General features: G+C 49.7%; 1 protein-coding gene across 1 annotated transcript; it reads left to right on the top strand.

Annotated features, from left to right (window-relative positions):
- Positions 1 to 363: 363 nt before the first annotated feature.
- On the top strand, positions 364 to 27702 carry LOC126050794 (sulfate transporter-like). The gene is given in 10 exon segments (XM_049829135.1): positions 364 to 2508; positions 5151 to 5352; positions 6362 to 7559; positions 8485 to 9115; positions 9963 to 10739; positions 10741 to 11731; positions 19977 to 20203; positions 20340 to 20406; positions 22758 to 23042; positions 23992 to 27702. Coding segments are annotated over 4 exon segments (2256 nt in total). The 5' UTR covers positions 364 to 2508; positions 5151 to 5352; positions 6362 to 7530; the 3' UTR covers positions 11560 to 11731; positions 19977 to 20203; positions 20340 to 20406; positions 22758 to 23042; positions 23992 to 27702.

Genomic DNA, 27702 nt, shown 5'->3' with positions numbered 1-27702 from the left:
AGGTAAAAAGAGCAATGTCTTTAGTGCAGACTTTGCACTGTGAATGACCTTGTTAAGTCCCAAGAATTACTTGCACTTGGTTATCATATTTGTAAGCCTTTGTAGGATCAGCTGCTCATGTGAAAACTACCTGATCTTTACTGTTTCAGACAAATTCCACCTGAAGTGGAAATAATTCTGAGTCTTGCCTTTTATTTTGAGATCATTACAATGCTAAAAGTGAGGCCTCTGGTTAGGTAAAATGGCAAATATTTAATATATATGTATTTAGTTCATAGTATAATTAGTACCTTTCTATTTTATTTTCTAGAGATTGTATAAGCTAAGGCATATTGCTATTCTCTAATGTGCAAATACACAAAATATTTCAGCGTTGGGTGGAGAATCAGATCTCCATTGAGTAAATATACTGCCAAAAATATTTGAATTCCAGTTCTCTCCAGCTCTGAAAGCACTTAGCTCTCAGTCTGGCTCCCAGATGATCTGAGGACTCCGTAGGAAGATAGGAAGCAAAATATTTAGCTGGACTTGGGTCCAAGTTTTTTATGTCTGATTTTTGACTTAAGGGAGTAAATTTTATGTATATTTGAAATGCAGCTGAAACATGCTTAAGGAGAGGTAAAGCCTCACTTTTTCTGGAAAGCACACGATACTTTGAGTTCATCAGTCTCATGAGTCTCTGAAGATCATCTCTGGTACCTTGGTATGTTCTGGGGTATGATTTTTGAATTATTTTAAATTCAGAATAATTTTAGATATTTGTGACATAATGTTTTGCAGAATAAACAAAATGGCAAATTTTGCCTAGAGTAGCTTTTTCAAGTTAGAGAATCAGTTTCACCAAACAGGACCTCAGGAATGGAATATATCACATCAGTCGGCTGACCTAACCAGTTTACAAAATAGTTTATTTGAATAAAATGTGGAAAAGTTGTATAGTGTGTAAAAAATAGCTTACTTTATACTGTGACTTATCTGTGCAGTAAAAATAAGGTATAACTTTTCCCCCCAGTTTGGTGGCAGAATCCAGGGTGCTGGGAGAGCCGTCTTGCTCTGTGGCATCAGTCCGTGCTGGTGGGTGTTTGCTGACGCGGACCTTGCCTTACGCCCAGCGTGGGGAGAGATGTGTTGCCATCAGCTCCTTGTTGAGTGCTGTGCTCACCGACCAAATGTTTGTGATGAAAGTTGTGTTTTGTCAGTGTCCTTCTTACATCCTACCTTCAGCTATGGGATATAGCCTCTGCATGTTGTTGACTCTCCTTTATGCTGTCTCTGTTAGATCTGTATCAGTTGTCATTTTTAAATACTAATGTGCCTTATTGTCATGTAGAAGATTTGTTAGCACAAGAATTTTCTATCAAATGTGGTAAAATCTTTGGGATTTCTTTATCACCATTAAAAGATGATATTTATGTTTTTTCTGTTGTCGGTCATATGCTTGACACATAAGAAGATGCTGCAGCTATAAACTTTAAGAAGAAAAGCCACATGTATTTGAGCAGTGAGTCCCCAGTCCCCGTTTCTCCTGACAGTTGTGCCCACTCCCTGTTGTAAAGCACAGTGTATACACAGCTGTGTGCGCTGTTCTCCCGGACTGTGCGTGGGACACACGTAGGCACGCGTGGAAGTTTCCTGCCAAGGTAAACCAGGGCATTGACTGACGATATGCGGCCAGCAGCAGGCTTTCTCCTCGTTCTGACTTCGGTGCTCTGTGCAACCAGGCTGCAGTTTGTCTCATGAATAATAACAAGTAATAGGCAATGTGATGACGGTGATGTGCCGAGTGCCGGTGAGCAGCACCCCCCTGTGGGCTAGGTCCATATTCCTAAAATGCAAGAAATGACAGATTTGGTCAGGTTTGGTGCTACTTGTACTTTACATTATGTGTAGTTATAGCACATGGTATTACATATTCAGCCTTACAAAATTGCTGCAATGTGTTTCAGTGTTATTTGACATAACAGGTTATATGACTTAGTCAGGCCATGGCCAGTAAGGGTCAGGGCAAAAATTAGGGCAGCTCTGGGTGCATTTCTGGGCAGTTACTGGGACCATTATCTCTGCATACACGTCCTTGAGTTATGCAAAAGATTTTCTTGATCCAGCACGCCTCAGCTTTTACCTGAGGATGCCTTTTACCTTAGGAGACCTCAGCGCACATGCTGTAATTTTTGTGTTGGTGCCAACAGAGTGGTAGGAGCCCTCAATTACGGAGAATGCCAGCAGGAGCTTTCTGGTCTCTTGAAAAGCATAGGACAGCCATTGCCTTCAGCAGAGTGACTCTGATTCCTGCGGATACAGAGCTGAGATAACGGACTTCAATCAGCAGGACCCTTTCACCGTGCTACTCAAGGCTCTACCTTACCTGTGGACAACTATTTCTCGCCACACGCGCTCCTGTACCAGATGAGACGCCCCCAGCCCCATCTCCAGGGTCACAGCCTGGTGGACGCTGCTTGGGAAAGCTGTACCAGAGGTCCGGCCCATTCAGAGCCCTCCCAGCACCCAGTAAGCAGCAGGCTAGAAACTTCCTGAGCACTTAGACCTTTGTTACAGCTTTTGCAGCACTTCTCTGTAAAGCTTCCTAACCCCTTTTCTCGAACCAGTTGACTCCCACCACACCCTGTGGCAGTCCATCCCAGTGTTTGTGTTGTGTGAAAAAGCTGCTTCTGTTTAAAATCTAAGAGACCCAATCTTGTCATTTGGCAGGTAGTTGGAGATGTGCTGCAGTTTCTGGGCTTTTTACCCATCTGCTGGAGCATCTTTCTGTCCTGTGGCGTTGAGATGTGACCTCTGTAGGATCCCTCTCCACTGCCTCGGTGCACGATGAGCTGGTGTGGGATGGCTGCTGGGAGAGCTCGGGAGCCAGCCGCAGAGCTCTGCCCGACGTGGAGCCTGCTGTGCTGTGCTGGGGGGGCAAGCTGTGTTAACTGCAAACAGGGTGACCCTGTGAGCCAGCCAACAGCTACAGGGGGAAGCAGCATCCCACCAGCACGGCCTCAGTGCCATGAAGGGCTCGTAGGCAACACACACAGGTCAAGCCTGAAATGATGCCAAGTAGCCTGGGCTGAATGCCAATTCAGTATGAAACAGAAATGTGTCTCCCTGTTTTTATTTCACTGTATTAATCTGTAATCAATTCAATCTGTTTACAGAGCCATTATAGCATTTTTGGTTATTAGCTTGATAATTTGGAAAAGGGTCATAAGCACTGGACATTTGTCATGCAGGGGAAAACAAGAAAACAGCAACACAGTGCCGCAAAAGTTGGCAAGGAATCATTTTCACCCTCCTTATATAAACTGGGAATGCTCCCCAAATCCTCTAGCTGACGTACTTGGAAGTGTTCTTTTTTTTCATCTTCTAGGAGTGGGCGTCAGTGCTGGGGAAGGACTTGTAGCAGAGTGCTAGTAGGGTGGATCTAGCATGTGCTATCCTCAATAGCTGGACAGTTGATGTGCGGTGTATGACTTCTGCAGCCGAAGAAGCTCTTCCATGTCCTTTTAGATCTGCTACCCTTGCACTGAGTCTCTTTCCAAGGACATGTGCTGCATGTCGCATCTTTCAAAGTACGCTAAAAGTCATTCCTTTCATGTCTGTCTTCATGGCTCAATGCTGGGAGCAAGCAGGAATTTAAATAGATGCTCTTTATCATTATTTGTAGGTTCCTTGGTCCTTCTCAAACTTCAGAGTGGCATGACTGCATTACCGTGTGCAGTCACAGGGTGAGCAATACTTTTAGCCTCGCAGTGTTTATGTCTGGAGAGAACTTCTATCTTTGCCTGGCATGCCCTGCTGCTGTGACCCCTGCATGTTAGCATCAACTGCCCTGCAGAATAACAGGAGGCTCCAAAACCTTTTATTTCCAGGGATAACCTACTGTACTGGTTCCACATTCTCTGGTGTTACCTCTTGCAAAAATGTGAATAATTGCTTTCCATGAAACCATCAGAGAGGTTCTATTCAGCTTTTTTGTCCTCGGGTGCTTTTGTTGCATTTTGCCATATCTCGGCAGTGGGACCAGTTCTGGGCTTGTCTCCTTTTCCTTCTTTTTCCCTTAAAGAATGGTGATGTTCTGCAGATGTCTACATGTTGAAAGTTCATTTCCAAGTGGAACTGAACCAGCAGCCATCCGAAAAGACTGTCAAGTCCCATACCTGAAGGGAATGAAGAGCATCTCTCTTAGATACCTGGCACCATCACCTGGCTCACTTGCCTTTTTTGTAAATAAAGTTGCATGTGATCTAAGTAGCTGCGGAGCAGTGGGGTGCAGCCGTGTACTAAGCTGAGGTGGTCCCTTTATGGAACCAAGACATGTGGGATGCTACTTGAAAGGCTTCCAGGAGCCAAATAGTCATAAGTATATTTACAAGCCTTAAGGCAAGTCAAAAATCCTTGTACAGTGCAGTTAGCTCTGTTCCAAAGAAAACTGGAGATGCCAGCTCATACTGTTAAACACAGGTGATGCACTGACACAGCAGCAGAGACTTGAATTCGCTACACTTAGCCATTGCAAAATGCCTGGGTAACAATCATGGACACAGACAAGTTCATAAATTTTTTTCTACTTAGGATAGAAAACCAAAATAGCCCGCTACTACATTTTCCTTGTACCTGGAGCTTGGTTTTCCACTGCTCTGTTTCTAGCTGGCTGCAATGGCTGTTGCATAGATGGATGTTACATTGCTCACATACTATGCCATAAATGAAAAATTTGGATTTCATGCTTTCTGCTTATCTTAAAAACAGAGGGTGCCATGTTACTGGCAGGCAACATCCTGTCTACACTTGCGTTGTTCGAGATAATACCGTCTGTCCAATCCAGCCTTGCCCAAAATGGAGCTAAACAGTTAAGTGAGTTTATAGTGGCAATAAAGAACAACCCTTGAAGAGGCATTTGAAAACAAAGAGTTTCAGCAGTTTGCTGTAGTGACCTTGCATTTGGAAGGCAGTGCAGCCTTAGCCAGCTCAAGGTCACATGAAGTTCCGTTGTGGGTTTCTTTTTTTAAGCTGTCTGCTATACATTTTCTAGAGCAAATGTGAAATGTTTGCAGTTTCTGCCCTTGCCTCACCTCATACAGTAACAGTAATTTCAGAGACGTACGCAGTGTTCAGTGTCACCAAGTATGTTCTTCCCTCCTCTCTGCCAGGATGGAGAACATAAAATTGCCTGTCCTCACTGTCTACAGAGTGAATTTCCAGCACAGAAAGGACCACGTGGAAGCTGCCATAGCATGAAGGCTTGCTGTTTCAAAGAGGTCAGCACAGAGAGCTGAATGCACAGGGAAGCCAGCTGGGACAAGGAGCTCGAGAACATAATTCCAGGGAAAATATGGAAGATTTTTAAGTTGAGTATACAAAAGCAACTGGGAACTTGCACACAAGAAAGGGGGAAAAATTGTAGGGAAGGCTTCAGACTTAATTGAAAGGATAGTCACATTTACAAAGGATGGCAGGGGAGGCATGGAGACAGAAGAAATGGAAAAAAGAACTGCTCACCAAAACCTATGCTTGGGAGAGGTGGAAAAGCATGGCTGTAATCAAGGCTTACCAAACTACATCAGGTAGTAAAGGAAATAATAACAAACAAAAGAGTTTCAGAATATATAAGTGAAGATGGAAGTTGGAAGGAAAAGCAGCAGCAGGCAGTGAAGGCAGGGTGGAAGTTAAAGGTAGCCTAGGTACTGTCACAAATGGGAAAATTGCTTTGTCCCATTTTCATGGTGGACAGATCAGGGATACAGAACTGGAAATAAATGCTTCCTAAATAAGATCAAAACCCAAAGATGGATTGTACACAGATGTGTTTCATCCCACCAAACAAGCTGACTTAAAAGACCAGCCTGGCCAGCTTTTCAGTGACTGAGTCACGAGTTCTTCAGTGACTGAATTTCAAGGTGAAGGAATCATACAGAAAATGGAAATTTGGGTCATTTGCTAAAGAAGATGGAAAAGGAAAATGAGTGAGTAGAGACAACATCAGACAGTCCAAGACACAAGATGAGTTTTGACTAGGAAGGATTATAAAGCATATGAAGGAATCATCTTTTAAGGACAGGAGGAATGACAAGGCTAAGGAAAGATACAGTCCATTACTGAAAGAAGGGAAAGGGAAAGGGGAGCTATCAACAGATGAACCTGAAAATAAATGAGCTGTGGAGAAATGGCAGAGAATAAAGAATTTATATAAATAGATAAATACATTGAGCAGCTGTCTCCGCTACCATGTGCTCTCATTTTTTCCTGCTGCCAGAGAGCCCTGATGTTTCTTATTTATTTACTTCTAATTGCTGAGATACAGACTTCCACTGATGAGATAAATGTAGCTCAGGATGCTCATCTTCCCCTTCTCTTCTCTCAGGGTGTCTCCCTAGCATCTAAATCATCTCTCCATACCTCACACCATCTCTCCAAAGACTGTGGGCTCTCAGCCCCCTTCCCAAGCCCAGAACACAGTCAGTGCCAGGAGCAGAGGCCAAGCTTCCTGACTGCCAGGTGTTTGTCCTGCTCCACGGGCAACGGCACATCCAGCAAAATCTCAGAGACTAGATTGATGGAAAAGAGATGGAAAAGGAGAGGAGAATAAGGTGAGACTGGCAGCTGGGAGTATGTGCTGAGAGGTCTGATGCAGGTTGTTGGCATGGATCATGAGGGCAGAAAAGTTAGAGCTGGTATTTATGAGACTGCTGTTTCAATTCAGGAGGATGAGACATTTTTCCTGCCCACTAATGCAATTGTTCATCTTTACCTACAAAAGAAATGCAACCCTGCACTTTTTGCCAAATTGTGCTTACTTCTGCAAAGCAAAATCCCTTGTTATTTGTGCTACGGTCTCCAAAAGGCACGTGCAAAGTGTGAGTTGTGCAGATTTGATGCACATCAAGTTCTTCTATCTACCTAGAAACAGCCTGTGTCACCACACCTTTGCTGTCAGCGCAGACCTATGTGTACAAAGTCCCAGTGAAGCCCAGTGTCGCTGGCTCCGTGGAAGTGGGTGAGAGCAGTGGGGCCGAGCAGAGGTGGAGGTGCGCGGGGAGCAGCTGGGAGGGCGGCTGAGCAGAGCACAGGGGGCTGGTGGCAGCACGCTGGTGGAAAAGCTACCAGGAAAGAAAAGTCATTCCGGAACAAGTTTTGCTTTTTGATTGTGTTTTTGGAATGACAGCTTTCCAGAATAGATGGAAACCTGAGCGGAGAAGCTCGGCAGGACTCAGGCAATGATGCGCTCTCAGTTCAGGGAGCAGCAGAGCAATAGCACACGCAGGAAGATTTCTTCGCATTGTTCCCCTTGTTTAGCAAACACATCTCCAGATACCAGCAATACTGTTATCTGGCAGGAGCACTTCTCTAAATCCCTTCAATCATTCTTAATGGCCAGAACAAGTTTTCATCAAAAATACTCTCCCAGAACAGTGTTTGTTTTCAAAATATGGCTCTGTTTGGCCGGCTGCACCATCGTCATCGGCTGGAGTGAGATAAAAGGGCTGATCGCTTGGCTGAGTAGCTCAGATCTCTCCTCAAGGGAAGCGGCACATGGTCCGGAAGGAAGGCAAAGGAAACAGGTTTGCAGTTGTTAGCCTTGTGCTTTCTCTGTTCAGTGTGTGCTGCGAGGTGCGGAGACAGGTCTGTCCACAGGGGAGAAGCTCCAGGTAGTGAGAAAACACCCAGTGTATCTCCTTGCAGCCAGAAGTAAGAGATTTGGATTGGGACTAGTGATGTGAAATGAACCTGTAGGGCAGGGGAATGGGATTTCTCATCATCCCAGTTCATTTTCTGAACTGCAGCCACTCTAGGTCTCCCATCAGGAGAATTTTTTTCTGTGTGTACTGTTCAGTTTTGACAAAAAGGTGTGTTTGTTACAGCTGCATTTTGACTGAAAAACTTGGAGTAGCTCTGGAAAATATGTATGTTAATTAGACTGAAAAAGTAGGATGCTTTCATTCTGCAGATAGGAGCCCCTGTCATGGACCTGTTTGATGCAAGCCAACAATGTAATTTAAAATTTTGAAATGTTAAAGGAAAAATTATTTTGCAAATTACCTCCCTTAGCCATGTGTTAGGTTCCTAAGACATCACTTGGAATATCTAAACGTTTTCAAAGTAGTTGTTGCTTAAGCGGAAGTGTCATCAAGAAACATTAGTTTCAGTGAAATAGTATTGTCTGATCTTAACCCATTCTTCTGTCCTGTTTCAAAACAAGAGGTATGTTAGGAAGGAGCACAGGGCTCTCTGTAGCTCTGTCCCTGATGTGGGCATCTGTGCCAGTGTGAATGCAATTTAAACCGTGGTCTCAGGGTTGTGGTTAATCAGGTCCATAACTGAAAACGAATCAACCGGCACCACGGGAAGGTGCTTTTCTGTTTGATTTGTCTGAGATTATTTTCCTTTATTTATTTATCCATGCAATCCACATGAGCCCTGGAGCTAAGCAAAGCACATGATGTATGTGACTGCAACACCTCATGGCTGCCTGCTCTCCTGCCTTAGCTCTCCTGGTGCAATGGAGGACACGTCAAGCCAGAAGTCAGGACAGAGCAAAGAGGTGCTGAGCTCCCTAACACCAGAAGAGAGTCCTGCCAATTTTGTACATGTCAAATTGGAGGAGTATGAGCCCGCAGACTTCAGCACCAAGGTTCTCATCCTAAAGAAAGCCAGAGAGGTCTGCACATGCAATCATCAAACCATCATCACCTTCTTCTGTCAGCTGTTCCCAGTGCTGGACTGGCTTCCCCGTTACCACATCAAGACGCAGTTGCTTGGGGACGTCGTATCTGGGCTCCTGGTGGGGATAGTTGCCATCCCTCAGTCCATCTCCTACTCCCTCTTAGCCAGTCAGGATCCCATCTACGGAATCTACACCAACTTCTTCCGCAATATCATCTACGTCGCTATGGCCACGTCGCACCATAACTTCGTGGGCTCCTTCGGCATCCTGTGTCTGATGATTGGGCAGTCTGTGAACCGGCACCTCCAACTAGCAGGGTACAGCGGCGACAGCTCTGGCTCTTCACTGGTGGGCAACTCCACCTCCTTCAGTAATGGGACAGGAGCCTGTGACAGGAGCTGCTATGCCATCACTGTGGCCCTTTCCTTACGCTTTCTGGTTGGCCTTTACCAGGTACAAATGTTCACTGTTGTGCTGTTTCCTCTCCATCCTTTCCCTGCTAGGGACTTCTCTGAGCTAAAGAACTCTCTGCTGCAGTCTTGGTTCAGACCTGCAAGTCATGAGAAACCTTTCCTGACATGAGTAGACTTTGACACCCTTGAATCAAATGTAGTGATTTAGAAACCCCCAAACATAGCTGAATGTGGGGTTTTCTTCCCCGCCGTGTGATAGGCCATGTCCTTGGATGTGTCTGAAACATCCTTTAGGATTAGACACAGCGGGGGAGGAGACGGAACTGTCAGCCACCTTCCCACCACACCAGTCCTGGAGCTGGTCTGGCTCCTGGTGCAGGTTAGAGCAGGTTTGGGGCTGGCAAGAGCAGTCCTCAAGGACCCTGCCATCAGCAGGGACTCTTTCTAAGGCCACGCTCCCTGGCAATGTCCCCACTGCCTAGGCTTAGCTGTCACTGAACAATTTCAGGCTCTTTCACTGGGACAACTAAAATTCAGTGCGTCACATGGGTTTTGTGCCATCAAAGTGAACAGCTGCTTTGATGTGGCTGCTGCTTGGAATTTCAGTGTTAGCTATGCACCCTTATTGCTTGTAAGGAGACACAAGCAGGGACCATATAGGCTTCTTTGAATGGCATCTCTAGCCACAGATGAGTCTTACAGATAGGTCTCTTTAGTTTTCCACACCCTAGATTTACTACTGAAGACAAAGTCCTCTGCCTTGCAATGAATGCTCAGCAGACAGAATAACCAGAGCTGCTAAAGGGGAAGCAAACTGACGTAAGTTGCCAGCCACCTCTCCGAGCCCTTCTCATCGATGCTAAAGGTATCGCTGGCTTGCTTTTCAGATCCTGCTGGGGGTTTTACAGCCGGGTTTTGTGGCTGTCTACCTGTCAGAACCTCTGCTCAGTGGCTTTGTGACTGGCTCCAGCCTCACCATTATCACCTCCCAGATGAAGTATCTCCTGGGACTGAAAATACCTCGTCACGAAGGGGTGGGGTCCTTCCTCCTGACATGGGTTGACCTTTTCAGATACATCCAGAAAACCAATATCTGTGACCTGTTCACCAGCCTGGTTGCTTTGGCTATCAGAGTGCCTGTCAAAGAGATCAATGACCGGTATAAGGAAAAGATGAAGGCCCCATTCCCCATAGTGCTGCTGGTGGTCATTGTAGCCACAGTAATATCTTACTACTTTAACTTCGAAGAGTGATACAAGTCTGCTGTTTGTGGGGATATCCCCACTGGTTTCAGGAAACCCACTCTACCAGATACAAACCTGTTTTCCAGCCTGGCAGTTGATGCTCTGCCCATTGCTGTTATTGGTTTTGCCATGACCGTCTCCCTGGCGGAAATCTTTGGCAAAAAGCACGGCTACGCTGTCCGTGCCAACCAAGAGATGATTGCCATTGGCATGTGCAACCTGATCCCTTCTTTCTTCTACTGCTTTGCCAGCTCTGCAGCCCTGACCAAGACTCTGCTGAAGGAGTCCATGGGGACCCAGACCCAGGTGTCCGGCTTGGTCACCTCCCTGGTGCTGCTGCTAGTGCTGCTGTGGATCGCCCCACTCTTCTACTCGCTGCAGACCTCCATCCTGGGGGTGGTCACCATTGTCAACCTGCGGGGGGGGCCTGAGGAAGTTCCATGATACCCCCCGCATGTGGCAGCTCAGCAAGCTGGACACGGTGGTGTGGTGGACAACCATGCTGTCCTTCACACTGATCACCACAGAGATTGGGCTCCTCGTGGGCATCTGCTTCGCTCTGCTCTGCATCATCTTCCGCACACAGAGACCCAGGGCCATGCTCCTGGGCAAGGTCAGCAACACAGAAATCTATGAGGACCAGTCCACTTACAAGCAGCTCAGCAGTATTGCTAACATCAAAATCGTCCGCTTCGAGTCATCCCTCTACTATGCCAACAAGGACTATTTCAAGACAGTTCTCTACCAGAAAACTGGGGTAAATCCCATCTTGCTGGCTGCTAAGCACCAAAGGGTGGAGGCCCAGGCAAATGCAGACGCAGGCAAAAGCAAGAGCTTTTTCGGCACCAGGCTTGACTGCCTGAAACCTGCCAAGCAAAGGACTGAGAAGCCTCCAGCAGATGCCTGTCCTCCCTCCATAGATACGCACACCTTAATCCTTGAGTGTGGGGCAATGCAGTTCATAGATACTGTGGGTCTCTCTGTGCTAAAGGAGATATGTCATGACTACAAGGAGATTGGTGTCCAGGTGCTCCTGGCCAACTGCAACCCTTCCATCCACCACCGGCTCCGGGAGGGAGGCTGGGCTGGTGGGGCAGACAGCGGTGGTCAGCTGGCTTTCCACAGCGTCCACGATGCAGTGCGGTTTGCTGAACGGCCGTACCACGTGCAGCGGGAGAGCAAGGAGAAGAAGGATGCTGTCCTGGACCCCGAAGACCTGAACTTCCAGGCGCCATTGTAGACCTGCGTGTGAGCAATGGTTTCTAATGGGGCCGGGCTTGGTACGTACTTGAGAGCAGTTTTAAGTCTTTGTGCGGCCAGAGCGTGCCAGAAAGGCTTTAATGAACTGTCAGCAGCAGGCATGGGGCGAAAGGTCTGGGGACGGTGTGGATTTCAAGAGAGACTGCCAACAGGTAAATAACCCGAGAGGCGTTTCAAGGTCTGTCCTGTCGGTGAAGAGGCTGGATGGCTTTTAACGCTTCTCCGTTTTGAAAAGGGCTGCGACGGCAAGAGATGCCGTGCAGGGAGGTGGGAGGCCCGGCTCCCGCCAGCAACTTCCATTACCCCCCCCCGCCCTCCCCCTCCACGCAGGCTTTCCCCACGGAGCACCCCGCGGCCGGAGTCACCCTGCCAGCGCCGGCCGGGCCTCCCTGCCCCGCTCCCGCCCGGCCCCGTGTCTCGCGTGGGCACTGGGGGGCACGAGTGAGCCGCGCTGCGCCGCCCCAACCAGCGCTTCGCTCCCGCGGGGGGACCGGGCCCCGCTCCCCCCGCCAGCCAGAGCTGCACCCCGGGCAGGGCCGGGTCGGAGGGTGCCACCGGCCGATCGAGCCCCCCTTTGCTGAGGCTTGGGGAGCCCCTGGGAGCTCGCCCACCCTCAAGAGACCGCTGGGCTGCCAGGATGTGCGAAAAAGCGAGAGGTGAGCCGTGTCCCCCGCTGACCGGGTGACATTCGGACGCGGCTTGGGCCCCACGTAAGGGCCAGCAGCAAGGGACAACCCTGTCCTTCTGCGTTACAGGGGCTGCCGCAGGCCGTGGGGCAGCAACAGGTATCACTGCCGCAACGGCAGTCACAGGAGGAGGCTTTGCGGGGGTTTATCCCCAGAGGTCTGCCAGTGACCCAAGCTTTATGCCTGAAAATCTTGTTCCCCGTGGCACCCGGCATCAACCACCATGCGACTGCTTTTTGGGGAGAGGGAGGGTCGAGGCGGGACGCTAAGGCAAAGGAGAGAGGAGCTGTAGGCAAGGTTTGCCATCCGCTCCTCCGAGGAGCCCCGGCCGTGCTTCCCACCTCCCCACGGGGAGGCATGGGCCCAGCCTCTGAGGCCAGGCGTGAAGGTAAGCAGGTCCCCTGTGCTGTGCCTCTCGGCTGTGCAGCTCCAGGTGTGCACCCCCAGACAGCAAAGGGGCTGCGGCCGGCTCGGACCCACCAGGAAGGTTCACAAATGGAACTGGAGCTTGTTACATGGAGTTCCCTTCCATGTGTAACTCCAGTGTGCCTATAGTGGCCCAACACAGAATAACTAGGGAAAGAGAAGATGCCAGCATCCTCTCTTGTGGTGCCGTCCCTTGAAAATTGCATCGTGGACAAATGCACACCCCAAGGCATCTTTAGGCACCAGCCAGCAAGGCCACTCACCCACCTCCTGAGATGTGCAGCAGTGGGGGCTGTGGCCTGATTGCACTGGGATGAGAACCGCCAGTCCCGCTCACGAACATATATTCATCTTTTGCCACCTTTATTTTGGACTGCCCTTCTCTTCCCCCACAGCCACTCTGAGTCAATGCGGGAAATGGAGTACAGAGGCTTATTTATTTTCCAAACACCCTACAGCACAGAGTTTCATAGCCCTCTCAATGGCCACAAAACAGCAGCAACAAACCTGGCAATGGTAAAGCACTTCCCTTAAAAACAAACAAAGTTTTGGAAAACTGGTGGGAATTTGTTCAGCTGATGGTTCTTGCTCAGGCCCTGTGTGTGGCTCAAGACAGTCTGCTGCAGGGCAGGAGAGGCACTTTCCCCTGCTGTTATTTACAGACTGGAGTTTATGTGACTTCCATGGCTGAAATGACAGATTTCCTCCCCCCAAAAGGCATCTGAGATCACCAGCTGCTCTTCATAAACTGTAAATCAGGAACACCTGTGTCACAGCGTGCAATGGCCCCAGTTCTCCCAGTGTTTAGCAGGATCCGAGCTACCTTCCACATGCACAGCTGGATCCTGACAGCAGCTGGAGATACAGTGCTATCACTCGTAGGGGTGGGGCAGGGTTGCCTTGTCCCTGCAGCACTGCCGGGCGTGCAGCTGGAGGGAGCCTTGGCTCCGAAGCGGACATGGGGACCTGTCCTTTCTGCTGGGCTGGGAAAGCAGCATCCTGCTGGCTCTGCATCCCAGGGGTGAGTCCTTGCTCTGAGCTGTGAGGCTCCGCAGCATTGCTAAGTACCAGAATAGCTTTGCTTCTGTGAACTCCATCTGTAAAAACACCTTCTTCATTGCATATTTAATATGTGACTATACCCTTGGCCTCATCCAAGAAATACGGCACCAAAGATATCCCGGTGAAGAGAACTCTGGCTTTCGCGGTCACTCGGGAGCCCAGGGACCGGAAACTATTGTAAATAAGGTGCATGGAAAAGGAATCCTACTGGCTCTGCTCAGGAAAATCTCTTCTTGTGGTCAAAAGATTATTTCAAATGGATTAAAGAGCGTGGTATGCCCAGCTGCCTGCAGGTTCTTGGAACAAGGTTGTGAGTGTCAGATGACGCTAAATTGACTGAAGAGGCCAGTACAAGCCTTGCAGGGCTGGACGGACAGGCATGCTTGGCATGCCCCGGGTGCGAGTGCGAGCGGGGCACAGCTCCCGGGAGCTGTGGCACCTCTCTCCAAGGGTCCTCGCAGGCCACCGCAGCATGAGGCAACTCCCCAGGGAGGTTGCATCAGCTGTGGAGCAATGAGTAATGGGCCAGTTTTGTGTCTGAACAGCAAGTCAGTGGAGAAGGAAAGTCTTGTTACCTACAAGGATTATGACCTTCCTTCCCCTTTGGAATTGTGTTGCCGTAATTTCCTTTATAAGACCGTTTATTGAGAAAATGAGATTGTTTTGGTTAGACTTTAGATGCATTTATGATCTCAATGGGGTCATAAAGCCACAGCAGAAAATAAAACCAGTGCTGATAATTCCTGGGCACAGCCTGGTGCAAGATAGCGCACATGAGATTACTGTCAGAGTGGCGGTTCCCACAGCCCTCTGCGATGGGAAATGGCTGTTTATATGAGCAGTTTCTGCTCAGAGCTGGGAGAGCTGTGAAAATGCCAAAGAGATACCTGGCAGTTTTTATGGGATGCCTTCCCTTGGAGAGGAGTACCTCCTTTCCTTCCTCTCCAGCCCAGAGCAGCTGGGATCTCGCTGGCAGTCCTTGCACAGGCTGCTTGCCCAGATCGCCCAGCCCGTCGGCTCCACATCCCTGTGACCCAGCATTCCTCTGTTCCCCACAGATCACCAAGGTAGCTCAAGGATAATTGCTATTTTTATATCAGTTCCTGTGAAGAGGTCCTGGGTTGTAAATGACGCAGAGGAGAGATGAGGAAGGACAAATGACACAGTCCAAGGTCAGTTTATAATCAGTGTTACTGGAGATGAGGCTGGTCTCTCACCACCTACATCTCCTGGTGGAGGCAGATGTGAACAGAAATGGACCACAACTGTGGTCCAATTCCCTGGTGAGGGCACAGGGCACTCGTCTGCCCCCAGCACCCAACTGCAACAGCCCGAGTCCCCCCCCCAAAGGGCTTTAACATCTCAGCTGGGGGATGGCCCACCACATCTCCCACCCGAGAGAACCTGCCGCTCTGTCCCATTGCCGACACACTGCACCCCAGGGCATCTCGCGTGCCTGTTCCCTAAAGCTTCACCATGGGCCAAGGAAATGCCATGCAGCTGAAAGCAAATGTTATCCCTCCTGGTAAGCAGCTCACCTGTTATTCTCCTTCTCTCTCTCCCCCCTGCCTTGCTGTGGATCTATAAATACTTCAGGAGTGTGATAAATAGAGGATTGCTGCTAAGGCTTTGTCAGCTGCAGTTGGAGCTGACTGTGCAACTGTTAATTATGCCTCAGCAGCAGCCGGACAGGTTTAAATCCTTTTGATGCTTTGAAATGCTCCCTCTGGGGAAGTTTAAGGAATAAAGGTTGTCGTGGCTGATACGTGTTTGCTTCCTCTTCTGGAAAGCGTATGAGACACTGATTGCTGCATGGAGGGCTCTTCTCACTTCCATTGCCTGTTCCTGGAAACACACACTCTGTATAATAGCAAGAATCTGCTTCTGCAGATCTATAACTGCAATAAAGCAGTTAGTGTGCTGCCAGCATGTGCCTAGGGTTTACCCATGTAAGCTTTCCCTAGCAGACAAAACCGAGTTGGAAAGAGCAAGCAGTGAGCTGCAGTTGATGTCACTGGATTTCCTGGGGAAGAAAAGGTTAGGGCCGGCATTAATGCCTCACTGGAGGTAGCCTGGTGACAAAGGAATCACTGGACAGTGCCTTGGGCGCACACAGTCCAACTGCGGGTGAAAAGCTCCCAAGGGATTCAGCACAATCCAGGGACTCTGCTGGGCCCTCTTCTCCCCTGACTCCCTGGGAGCTTGCCAGGCTGAGCTGTGTGGGTATCTGTGTGCTCACCTACAAGCTTGCTGCTCTGGATTGCTTTATGAGTTTTCTGTGCCATATTTTTACTTGTGTTTCTCAGAAGAAAGGCTTTGCTCTTACACATTCATGGCAGCTTCCAAATTCTTCCACTGAGTAAGGGGCATGCACCCCTCAGCCTAAAGTCCTGGTCTAAAACATTCAAAGTCATGGGATAGCCACATCAGAAGCCACTCCTAAGCCACTGGATAAAAATCCCTTCCTTTTTCTGCCACTTACCCCTACCCTCTAGTACAAGGTGCCCTGGGTGCTGTGTGTGTACTCTGTGTAGAGGTATCACCACAGATGATGCCCTGGCAATATGAAAGAAAAATCCAAGCTGCAACTATCAGATGGTGATTGTGGGCAAGTGTGTCCAAAGCTGTGTGCAGAGCTGGGACGGAGCCAGTCCAGGGCTTGGGCCCCACGCACCCTGCTCGAGCTGTATGCTCAAGAGCAAGAGAGGGAGAGGTAGGAGGACAGGTCTTCTTTGGCCCTGGCTGTTGCACTAGCTGTGCCAAATTTTTATTACACACACCAAGTTTACTACTAACCTGAGCTCCACATGTCTGCTTAGGAAGTGTGTATTCTCCTCTTAGAAGTTTGCTCTGGGGCACTGTAAAGCACTGTAAAGTCCCTGTCATAAACAATAGCCTGCTTTCACAGGTATTTCCTCCTAGACTAGTCTCCTTCCAACTGTGATGACTGCAGACTGAAGGCTGGGTGTGATTTCTGTTGTGCAATCAAATAAACGATGTTGCTGGCAAAGGACGCTGCCTTTGCTGAGCTGGCAGTGTGCGCAGGTGTGGATACCCAGGCACACCAGCCCAGGTACACGCTCATGCACATGCACTTGCATGCCCAACCTTGCAGGTGTTCACCCAGGCACAATGCTGCCGCACCACTTCCAAGCCCCAGCTCTCTGACTCAGGTTCCCCAGGTGGAGTTTTCAGCGTGACAGGGCTGTGATAATTTGCCAGCAAAGCCTGGGGTCTTTCCCTGCTACAGTCACATGGAAAAGAGCCTCCAGGCCCCATGTCTCCAAGCCCCTCCACGAAGTTTGGACCCTGCTGTGAAGGTGAAAGCCTGGGGAGGGGGGACGAGACCGCAGCACTCTGTTCCCTGCTCCATCCTTGACAAGTTACTGAGCATCCAAACCCTCTTTGCCTTGAGTTCCTTCCCTCCCTCCACCTGCTGTAAAATGGAAGCGATGAGATTCACATCCCTGAAGAGAACTGCCAGGGCTCAAACCAGACAGCTTTGCAAGTGACATTTTTGGTAGCGTTTCCAGATTTTCAGTGGCCAGGAACAGCAAGGGGAAGAGACACAGCAGCTTTTGAGATACAAAATCCCCCATATTACTTGACTGGGAATGGGGTCAATTTGTTTTTTCCACAGTGAATCTAAGAGATGGGGCTTTTCTAGTGATGTTCTTGTGAAAACAGGATGTTTCGGTCTTTTTTTAATGATATGGCTCAGCATCCTCAGTTTAATCAGCCACCCAGCACCTCTGAGAGCACTGGAGAAGCTGCGGTGACAGCTGTCCATCAGCAGTGGCTGGGTTCCCAGCAATCCCCTTCTCCCCTGCTTACAAACAGCCTCTCATCCAAAGGAGAGCAGATTTACATTAACAGCATGAGTGGCACCTCTTATCTCGGCAGCACCTGGAGCGATAAGGGCAGTTGCATGAGTGATTAACATTAATGTCTAAAGAAGCAGAGCAGCTTCCTGGAGAGGCTGAGAAATGCTTCCTTGTGTCTGCTGGAGGAGCGAGCGCTGCAGCAGGTTCCTGCTTCCCGCATCCTGGCTGTGCCAGGCTGGGCAGTGGCGCTGAGGCTGCGACAATGTCCGGGGCATAGCCACATCCTCCAATTTTAGACATGCAGTGGAAATTCACTTTCTCAAACCCTCCTGATCAAGACACAGATGTTTCTCCAGACGTGGAGTTGTTTCTCTAGAGGGGAGTTCGGAGCCCCTGGGGAGAGCCTGTCTTTTCCCGTGGCTATAGAAGAGGTCCAGGGGGACAAGTCTAATGTAGGCATCCCCAGCAGGTGTCTAGGGAGTAAATGGTGCAAAGAGCCTGCCCATTCTGCTGCAGGCATAACAACCTTTGCGTCACACACCCCATGGTAGGTGCTTTCCTGAGCACTCAACAACCATTTGGCCAGACAAATTAGCAGCTGACACATGCAGGTGATTGTACCTACAAATTGGGAGATGGTCACTTTGGAAAGATAGACACGAGGAGAATCATCTCACCTCGCTCAGGTGATGCAGAAGTAAATGGGAATGGTAGCATCCTGTGGCACTGATGAAGAGAGAGGACGGAAGCTTCATCCCGACTGAGACAGGTGCCGAAAGCAGAGAGGATAACTCATGGCTGGACATACCCAGGGGGGCCCAGCTACTTGCATACCCCAGGCTGGCTGCAGGTAGGGAGAAAGGGAAAGTTGTGCCATTACCCCACCATCCGCACTGCTCTACCAGTAACAGCCACATCCTGGTTCCTGTAGGGACCAATGCCACTCTAAAGGGAGAAGCTGTCAGCTCTTATGGAGGGAAGGAAAAGGAGGAAGGACAGAGATGAAATGGGCTGAAGAGGAAAATTACTCTGGGCAAAATTCTTGCAGTGTCCAGGATACTCACAAGTAGCAGCAGTAGCTGCTGGTCTCTGTGATCTCCTACAAAATAGTGAAATCAGCCTGGTGATTGGGAAATCTTTCTGCAGTTGCCATTTTGCTATTGAACTAGCTGTACTCTTTGCCCTTTATTCATCCTTGCCTGGAGAGGAATCGGATGGAGTCAATTTGCTCCACTTTGTGTCTGATCCTTTTCTGCCTTTTAATCAGAAAGTCTGTCGGGGAGGGGAGGCGGATCAAAACACCTCCATTTTACTCATCACTGCAAGCCCAGGGCCCCGTGCTGCCCCGCCAAGGCTCTTTAGTGACAAATAATGCTGCCCTTGGTCATTGTCCAGGAAATGATGATCCGCCCCACTCGCCTGGTGATGCTCCCTTCTAGTTACAAGTGGGGTGCTCTGCTTCTTGATGTGCCATTAGTCACTTAGAGGCTCACATCTCACTAGCTCTTAGGAGACCTCACTGGGGAAAACAGCTCCGTAGTTCTTCCAGCTCCATGCAGGAATGATGAGTCTGGCTGAAAAACAGTTTTGCAGGTTCTTTTAAAGAAGGCAGTTCCCTGCCCTGGCTTGAAGGGTCAGGTGTTGCTGCTTCCCCAGGGATTGCTTAGCAAAGAGGAAAGTAGTGTTATCAGACTGTGATGTGGGTTTGTCATGACAGCCACGGGCCAGTTCCTGGTTAGATACAGTGTGTTAGGGGAAGAGTAACCCACCTAGGAAAGCCATCGATGTGACGGTAAGTTGGAAAAATAAAGGTCAGGGAGAATCAGGGAAGACCAGAGCTCTGCTGGTCTAGCAGAGCCAGGGCAGCTCCTGAGGAGGGCACGCACACTGGCTGGCCACCCGAGGCAGCCCAGCTATTAGCTAATGAACTGGCTCAGCTGCTGGCGATTACAATTTGAACAGTCCAAGCGGGGAAGCCTGTGCCAGCGGGACTAAGGAAAGTGAGGAGGGGCAGGAGGGGAGGGGGCGGACATGGAGATGCGTGGCAGCCTGGGGAGCACTGGGCTCCGTGCTGCCTTCTTGGCAGCCGCCATCTGGCTGGCTAATTAGTGCACGTTATAATGTCCTTTGAGAGTTTGAAGTACTTGTTAGTAATAATAACAACAACAATGATAATAGTCAAGATTAAAAATAATTAAGGAAGCAAACCGTAGAGGAGATTGGATGCTCAACTGCACGGATAACTGAGGGGACTCCCCAGGGTCCTTCCCTGGGGACGAGGCCAATGTTACAAGGTGACAGTCATGGTCCACCTGAGCGGGACAAGGATTTGGAGAGATTTCAGAAGTGCCACCAAACCTTCTATCTCTAATACATTGGTATTGTGTCCTCCTTTGCAGGCTGTTTGCCCAAGAATACCTCAATTTCAACGAAAAGACAGCAGAGGAGAGTTGACAAGACTTCTGACCGTGGGGACCTTATTACCAGAGCTGGAGAAACCAGTGAGCACCTCAGCACGGGTAGCTCTGCTTGCTCCGAGTGTGGCAATCAGTAGGTGACAGCTTGCCGTGATCTGTGGGGGTGGCAGACATGTCACGCTGGCACAAAGTGGAGGATATCAGAAGAGGTGAATGATAGCCCAAATAATCTGCAGCTGGTATCAAACTGAGCTGTGGAGGCAAATGATGCTCCACAGAGGGCTTAAGGCAGAGGCTGGTGTTGTGAGCACAGCTAAATGATGGGGTTTCTGATTTTTTTTCTAGTGATAATACACGTCTCAGCAACTTGGAGAAAACCTCTTTTCCTTGGTGCTGTCATCACTGAAAAAAGGTGAGGATGAGAAATTGTTTTTCAATGCACCCCTAACAGCCTGTAATCCCAGTTTCTAGCAGCCATCAGAGATGCGGCACAGGGATGGTGAGGGCAGGGCCTCAGCTCAGGCGGGCAGGAGGTGGCATGGTGTTACCATGATGGGCAAAATGGGAGCAGAGAGCTTTGTGCCCTGATGTTTGGCAGCAAGGAAAGCCTCCGAGATTCTTGGCTTTCAGGAAATTAGGAAAAGGCTCAAAGCAGGGTGGCAAGGTGGTAGAGATAAATGGCAAGGCAGGGAGAGGAACTGAAACGAGCTTCATTTGCTTGGTCTAAAAAAACCTGAGACAGGAGGAGGTGAGCTGAAGAGCATGAGCATTAAGCTGGGCTCTGGTTCCAGCTGCACTGGAGCAGCTCTGGTCACTTGCTGCCCTTGGTGTCTATGGCAAAATCCTCCAGTTTTGTCAGGTCTTGCAGTTTTGGGGCTCTTTAGTGGGTGCCTCAGCTCCTAGGAATCACTAAAGTCCATGAAGATAGCTGTTGCATCTTTAAAAAAAAGTATACAGCCCACATAGTTATGGAAAAAAGTACAGAAAAGGTGTTTTTTTAAGCCTAAAGGCTGAGAAAAGAGAGTCCAACAAGAAGAAAATATTTTCTTATTTTTCTTTCTTTAGTCACTGAGAAGTGTGTTTCAGCAGGTACAATTGTGGTTTCTTTAGAAAGCAGAGACAAGATTAAAAGTATTGTAAAATACAAGCCAAACCAGACAGCAGCTGAGACTCACAAAGCAGGTAATGGATAACAGATAGTAAAGTTCAATAAAGCAAAGGAGAAATAACAGTGGTGAATGCTGACATCTCAAAGTTGTTTCCATTTCAAACCATCCTTGCCAAGGAATCTGTTTGTCGCTTTTCTATGTTAGGCTAATTTTATTTTTTTTTTAAAGAAAAGAACTTCCAAGAAATGCTGGCCCTCCCTTCCAAATCAATATTTACTCTAAATGCAAGAGTTGGCAGTGCCAAGAGTCCCCTGCCACCACTGCTCTGCCCTGCGAGCCAGCGGGCAGCGTGTGGGCGCAGGGCAGCTTGTGGGGGACGGGGCTGCTCCGCTTGGTGTGTGTGCTGGTGGGAGAGCACTTGGGCACAGAATATTTACTGTGGGTATTTGAGTCTGGAGGGTAGTTATTTTGAGACGAGGTAGTATGCCAAAAATAAACGGAAAAGCCAAAATCGAGGCAGGGAAACGTTGACCCGGTTGCGGTGATGTGCCGAGGGGAGCGCGGGCTCACCAGCCACTGGATGGCATCGTTGTTTCACACGGATAAAAGCTGTCGAGGCTGCCCTAGCCCCTGGCCTGGAGCCGCTGCAGGAGGCTGGGCACCAATCCTGAGGAGGCTCGGTGGTTCCTCTAACCATGATGCGAAGGCAGCCATGGGCTGAGCCACGTTGGGAAGAGCCGGGTCTGTGCCGTGCTCAGCTGTCCCCGCGTGTGCCGCCGCTGCGGCCGGGCTGCTTTCGGCTCCCTGCCCGCAGAGACCGGCTGGGGGATGAGTACAGTCCGCGGCACTGAGCGGGGGATGCCCTTCGGTGGGGCAGCCAAGGGTGACAGAGGGTGCAACCTTCCCGCGTGCCCTTTGCCATCCTGGTGCGGACCAAAGGGAGCTAACGCCGCTGCTGAATTACGCTCGGTGTGGCGCGTTTGGGAAGAGGGAGGACTTGAGATCTGGGAGGTGAGCAGCCACGGCTTAGGTCAGTCAGCGGTTAGGGGCTGGTGGCATTCGCGTGAGCTGTTGCAGACACGCCGGAGTCCTCTGTGTTTAGCCAGGTCCCGTGCTCACCTCACACCATGCTTCCTTCCACCCCTACCTGTCCAGGCCACCGTGCCTCGAAAGCAATGGGGTCGTTCCTCCCTGTTCCCTGCTTCTTTCCACACAAGGAGTAGAAAGCACCAGCTGAAACAGGCGCGTGGTACACTCCAGATATGCAAAAGGGTGCTTCACACAAGGGGTAATTAATGCAGACACTCAGATGACAAAAATGTGTTCGTAATGCCGTGGGAGGAATTAACGGAAGAACAATTAATTGGGGCAGCGGTGTCCTCTCTGGCTGAGGGACTTCTTTAACCGCAGGTCACTGGAGGCTTGGAGAGTGTCCCAGGGACGCAGTATGCTTGCCTGAGCCTACATGCTCAACTCCCTCTTAACCACTAGAGCCACTACTGAGATAAGGTATGGGATTAGATGGACCAATTCTATTCCCCAAGCACTACAATAACTGGGCTGAATACTGCTGGGATGCTTTAGGCTGCTGTGGCTAGACCACAGGCAGTCATATCTTTCTTTTCTTCTATTTTTTTCTCTTTTTTCACCCTAGAAACTGTGTTCATGCAAATAACTCACTGTGTGTGGCCTCAAAGAGGAAGCACAGCAGCTGCTGCTGGTGAGCGGTGATTTCATCTTGCAGAGCCCTTCCACCCCTGTGCCTGGCCTGGTCTACTCTGCCCATTATTTGGCTTAAAATATCTGCTGTGTTCGGGAAGCTGCATAATGAATTTCCCTTCAAGGCTGTAAGAATGTTGCGGTGTATTTTGCCAAAACTGGTGTGGAAATTGCAGAAAGGAGAAGTGAAAATGGCTGAAGATTGAACGTGGCACAAAAGGTGAGTTAAATTTGGGTGGGGAATTTCTAGTATTTTTTTCTTGGAAGTGAAAATATTTAATAGTATTCTGCATTTATTACAGCCCAAGCTAGTTCTGCAAATCCCAGCCGTGGCTTTCAGTCCTAGCCGTGGAGGAGGGCTAGCCATGTGCCCGTCTTGTCAAAGCCCAGCTGGAACATGTGGGTATCACAGCTCTGAGATGGGCAGCTCTAGTTTAACTTTTGTTCTGCTGAGCTGCTGCAGATCACTGAGTGTCATCCTGGAAAAAAACATTCTGGGAAGTGCCAGCCATCGTGGCTGCCGGGGCGCAGGAGGCTGGCCACGGGCTCCCACACTTACTGCACTTGGGCAAACATTGGCTGTAACTGTGTGCTAATCAAGCATGCAATTGCCAGGAAGGGTTTGCAAACCACCTGCAGGCTCCAGTCTGTTCTCTCTTTGAACAGCTCTGAATAAAGAAGTCTCCTTCTTTTTTCTTTTGTTTTTGAAGATTTTTGTTGGGGAATTAACGGCCAGAAATAATGTTGCTTCACTGAGCAAGTAAAGGACTTGGAAATAGGTTTTCCATCTCCAAGAGGGGCCTTGATTTTCCTTCCTGGGTAGCCGAGGGCACCCCAGAGCAGTGCAAGGCTGCTGGCTCTCCTCTCCGCTGGGACCCGCCTCCCGCTTGCTAAATGGCCTTGACTCCAGCGGGCTCCCGTCTCAGTGCTGACCTGAGCTGACCTGGCTGTGTTTCTGAGGCTGTGCAGCCCGGCATCGGCATGTGATGCCCCAAACACCACTCCTACTGTTCACGCAGCTCCAGCAGCCCCGGGGAAACTCGGTGGGAAAAGCCACAGCGGCGGCCCGAGGTTTCCGGCAGCGAGCAGAGGATGAAGGCTCCCCAAAGGCCAAGGGGTGGGAAGGAAAAAGTCACTCTCCAGGTTTATTTTTGTTTGTGTTTTAATAGTAGGGCTGCTCACAAGTGGAATCGTCTACGTGCTGCCATGGAAACACCAGCCTTGGTCCCCAGCGCAGTTCGAAGCCATCTGCAAGGGAACAATTGTCGGCCTGTTTGCATAAAATCATCCGGGGTGGTGCCGGGTGGCGTGCGGCTGGCGAAGGGGAAGCCACACTGAGACACAGCAGGATGTGCTTGTCACACTGAATAATGGGATGTACAAATGCCCGCAGACAGGATCCACAACGTCCTGTCTGGAGAAGAGCTGATGTGCAAAACCAGTGTGAATCAAATTGGTTTGAATGAGTTGGAGTGAGCGTTTGATTCCCAGGGGCTCCAGCACTTTGCGTGCAATGGTTATGGGTGTTCACGCTGCCAGCTTTTCGGTTTGTGTGAACGTGGGGACCTCCATGCAAGCAGAGGTCGGTGCGTGTAAAGAAAAGTCTTCTGAGAGGCAACAGCGTGGGAGCCCCCAGCAGGCTTCTGCTCCTGTGGAGCTGAATTTCAGTTGCTCTGGGGTGGGAAAGGGAGCCAGGTTAACTTTTTGTATATGAACAGCTCGACTGAACACACTGGGCTTATGAAGCTCTTGGCATGAAGCATGCGCAGAAGACTGAGCATCCGCCAGCATTTGCCAAAACTTCTGGGGAACCAGCTCCTGTCTTTACTCAATCAGGCGTTGGGCTTCAAATCTGTGAAGAGCACGTTGTGTTCCCAGGCAGTTGCCCTACCCGAAAAGAGATGGACATGAAAAAGAAAAGTACATGAGAAATGGCAGAGAATAACCTGATCCACACTAACTTCCTCCCTTGCTTTGGCAGGACTGCTAAGCCCAGGATTGCTCTGCTGGTTTATGTCCTAAACGTGCTGGGTACGTGCTCTGACGTCATGAGCGTGTGTTGCTGAGATCTCACACTGATGCCACAAGGAAACCCACCAGAGAGCCCTGCCAGAGGAAGGTGTCCTTTCTCTGCTAGGAATGGGCGAGGGTGCAACCCGCCGGCTGCCAGCGGAGGCCAGCTCTGCCCTCCACCCTTCAGAGGACCTTCAGCACCAAGAATTTGTTTCTTCTTATTTGCGATCCGCCCTGAAGGCCAGCACAGGCAGTGCAGAGGCTCAGGACTTTGCCTGAAGAGTCCACGGAGGAGCTGATTTCTCTTTACTGGCAGAGAGAGGAGCTCAAACAGCCTCATAATGCGTGTGCGTTGAACCTGCCGAGCTGAGCTTGCACGCCCGCAGCCCTTCCCTCACCACCCCAGCAGCCGAGCGCAGCCCTGCCTGACCCAGCTGGCAGTCGTTCATTCGAGCTAGCTTGTAAACCCCCTTCATTTCTGCTTGTCCCCTGCTTTGAGCTCATTTTCCTCTGAGATCCCCATGACTGCACTTTACGTTTGTGAACATTCAGGGGAAAAGATTTTGAAGCTTCTAGGCGGAGATGCCAGAATAGACTCGCTTTCTGGGAGAATTTGCTGTGGTTAACCTGACTACAAACATCTCATTCAGCCAAGCAACGAGGAGAAAAATTACTTGGCTTTAATCTAGTTCATCGTCAAAAATACTTAATAAAAGAGGGAAAATAAATTCAGGGGGGCTTGTGGGCATCTTGAGAGCAGAAAAAGAGGTAAAATTAATCCTATCAATAATCCATGATGAATGATTCACTCAGCTCTTTTATTCACGGTTGCATATAGTTATCCTTATTCACGCGGAGATGCAGTACTCATGGAAATATATACAGACTCATATGCATATAAATTACGAAGCCCAGCGAGGGCTCCTACGCAGCCGGGGTTACAGCTCAGCGTAGCTCGCACATCGTACACGGCTGCACGGACCTCGCTCCTGCTGGGCTGAGCGCAGGTCGCTGAGCAGCCGCCGGGCTCTTTGGAGCTTCAGGAGGTTTCTGCACAGCCACGTGCCAGGGCTTGGCTCCTTGCTGCTTGCATTTTCCCAGCAGGTTCATCCATGTGCTCTAGCAGGGATGAGGAAGGGAAGGGGTCTGTGTCACCCTCCCTCCTGGCAGGGGGCACTTATGGGAAGAAGGGCTATAAAGCCAGCGTGGCCGTGTCCAGCACGCTCCGTGCTGCCTGGTGGGAGAGGTGACGTCGGTGTCCCCGGCCCTCAGCTGCCTCCACACAGCTCCCCTGCACTGAGGCTTCCCTCTCTTTTGCCAGTTTGTACCAGAATCTTTTCTCTGGTTTCAGTGGTGTGGTCCCAACCCCCTGGCAGCAGCAGCCAGTGCCTCCTGCACCGCAGAAAGACAAACACCCGACCGCCCCAGGGTGCTGTGAGCTGAGAAGCTGGCTCCTTGCAGCACTGGGGGGGGGAGCGGCAGGAGGCAGGAGATGTATTTCTGCTTTCCAAGCAGTTCTTTTTCTTCCAAAACTTCTTTGCACGAGAAAAGAACCAAGTGGAAAATTTTAATTAGAAATAGGATTTTTAAAAAAAACAATTAAAAGAAAATGATGAAATTTCTGTCACAGTTCTGTGGCCTGCAGTGAGAGAATTGAAGTGGCCCAGCACTCCGAGACCCCCTCCCACGAGGAGTCAGAGGAAACGTCAGACGATGCTGAAGAGCAGAGGACACAACCCCATCAAACACTGGTCTGGCTCGAGGAGCACTGTGGCTCTGCGCGCTTGAGAGGAAACCCCAAAATGTACACAGAGCCAGCAGCCACGCCAGCCTGCGAGGCCAAGCACGCGGGGACAGATATTACTGGAGGGAGGAGAAGAGGCAGCCTAGGAGGACGCAGCCCCAGCGCAGGCACTGCCTCCTGTCCTCCCCAGCAGAGCTACAGCAGCACCAGCACTTCTCCAGGTACCCACGTCTGCTCAGGCTGAGGTTGCTTTATTATCAACTGTCATTTCGCCCTCCGTCATCCTTACGTTGCCAGCTCACGGACTGCGAATGGGGTATTTGTCTCCAAAAAAATTGTCTCCCGTAAAAAAGAAAGACAAACTTGTCCCCTGATGTCAGACTTCTTAAATATTCCACCTCACATGACTGGAACCAGGAGAGGGGTAGGTGGTTTTACATATGTCTGGCCATTTAAAAGTTAGGGCTGTTGATGGAGAGAGAGGTTTTTGCAAAAGCAAGCTCAAAGCCACCCATCGTGGAGGAGCTGCCCTGCTCTCCGGTGGGGAGCCCCTGTCCCGCAGGCAGCTGCCTGGCCCTGCTCCAGCTCTAACTCTCTGGCTGGTGCTGACATGGGTCCCCCTTGCTTTGGTTTCTTCTTTGGTCTCGAGATAGTAAATACCTCAAAGGGTCACTCTGGGAGGGCATTTTAATGCTTGCAAAAATAATTTTGCAACCCTCAGATGAAACTGAAATAACGATGTCTGTGTTATGAACAGCAATTTATTTACACTGTTAAGAATGAATGCAAATGTTCTCCTTTAAAGCTAAAAGTCAGACCTGCCTTAAACTAGATTTTGGATTCATATATCCAGATAGTGTTATAAATAAAGTATGGTGAATAAATTAAGGTGCTCTGGAAACAGTGAGATTTTGTAACATAGATGCCAGATTTTGATTTTTTTAAAGGCCTGTCTGTTTAGGTATCACTAGTGTGACTCTCTTCCTTTTGATCGCTTCAGTTTTGAACAGCTTCCCACCTTAGCTAGGCTCAGCACTTTTTTCATGAGTGTGGGAACCTGGATGCATGGCAATGCTGCAGCATCCAGAGCACTCCCTGGACCAAATAATGAATAATGTAAAGA

This window comes from Accipiter gentilis, chromosome 26 (genome assembly GCF_929443795.1).
Source record: "Accipiter gentilis chromosome 26, bAccGen1.1, whole genome shotgun sequence".
Taxonomy (NCBI): domain Eukaryota; kingdom Metazoa; phylum Chordata; class Aves; order Accipitriformes; family Accipitridae; genus Astur; species Astur gentilis.
Note: the sequence above shows the minus strand (reverse complement) of the source record. Positions and strands in the feature narration are given on the sequence as shown.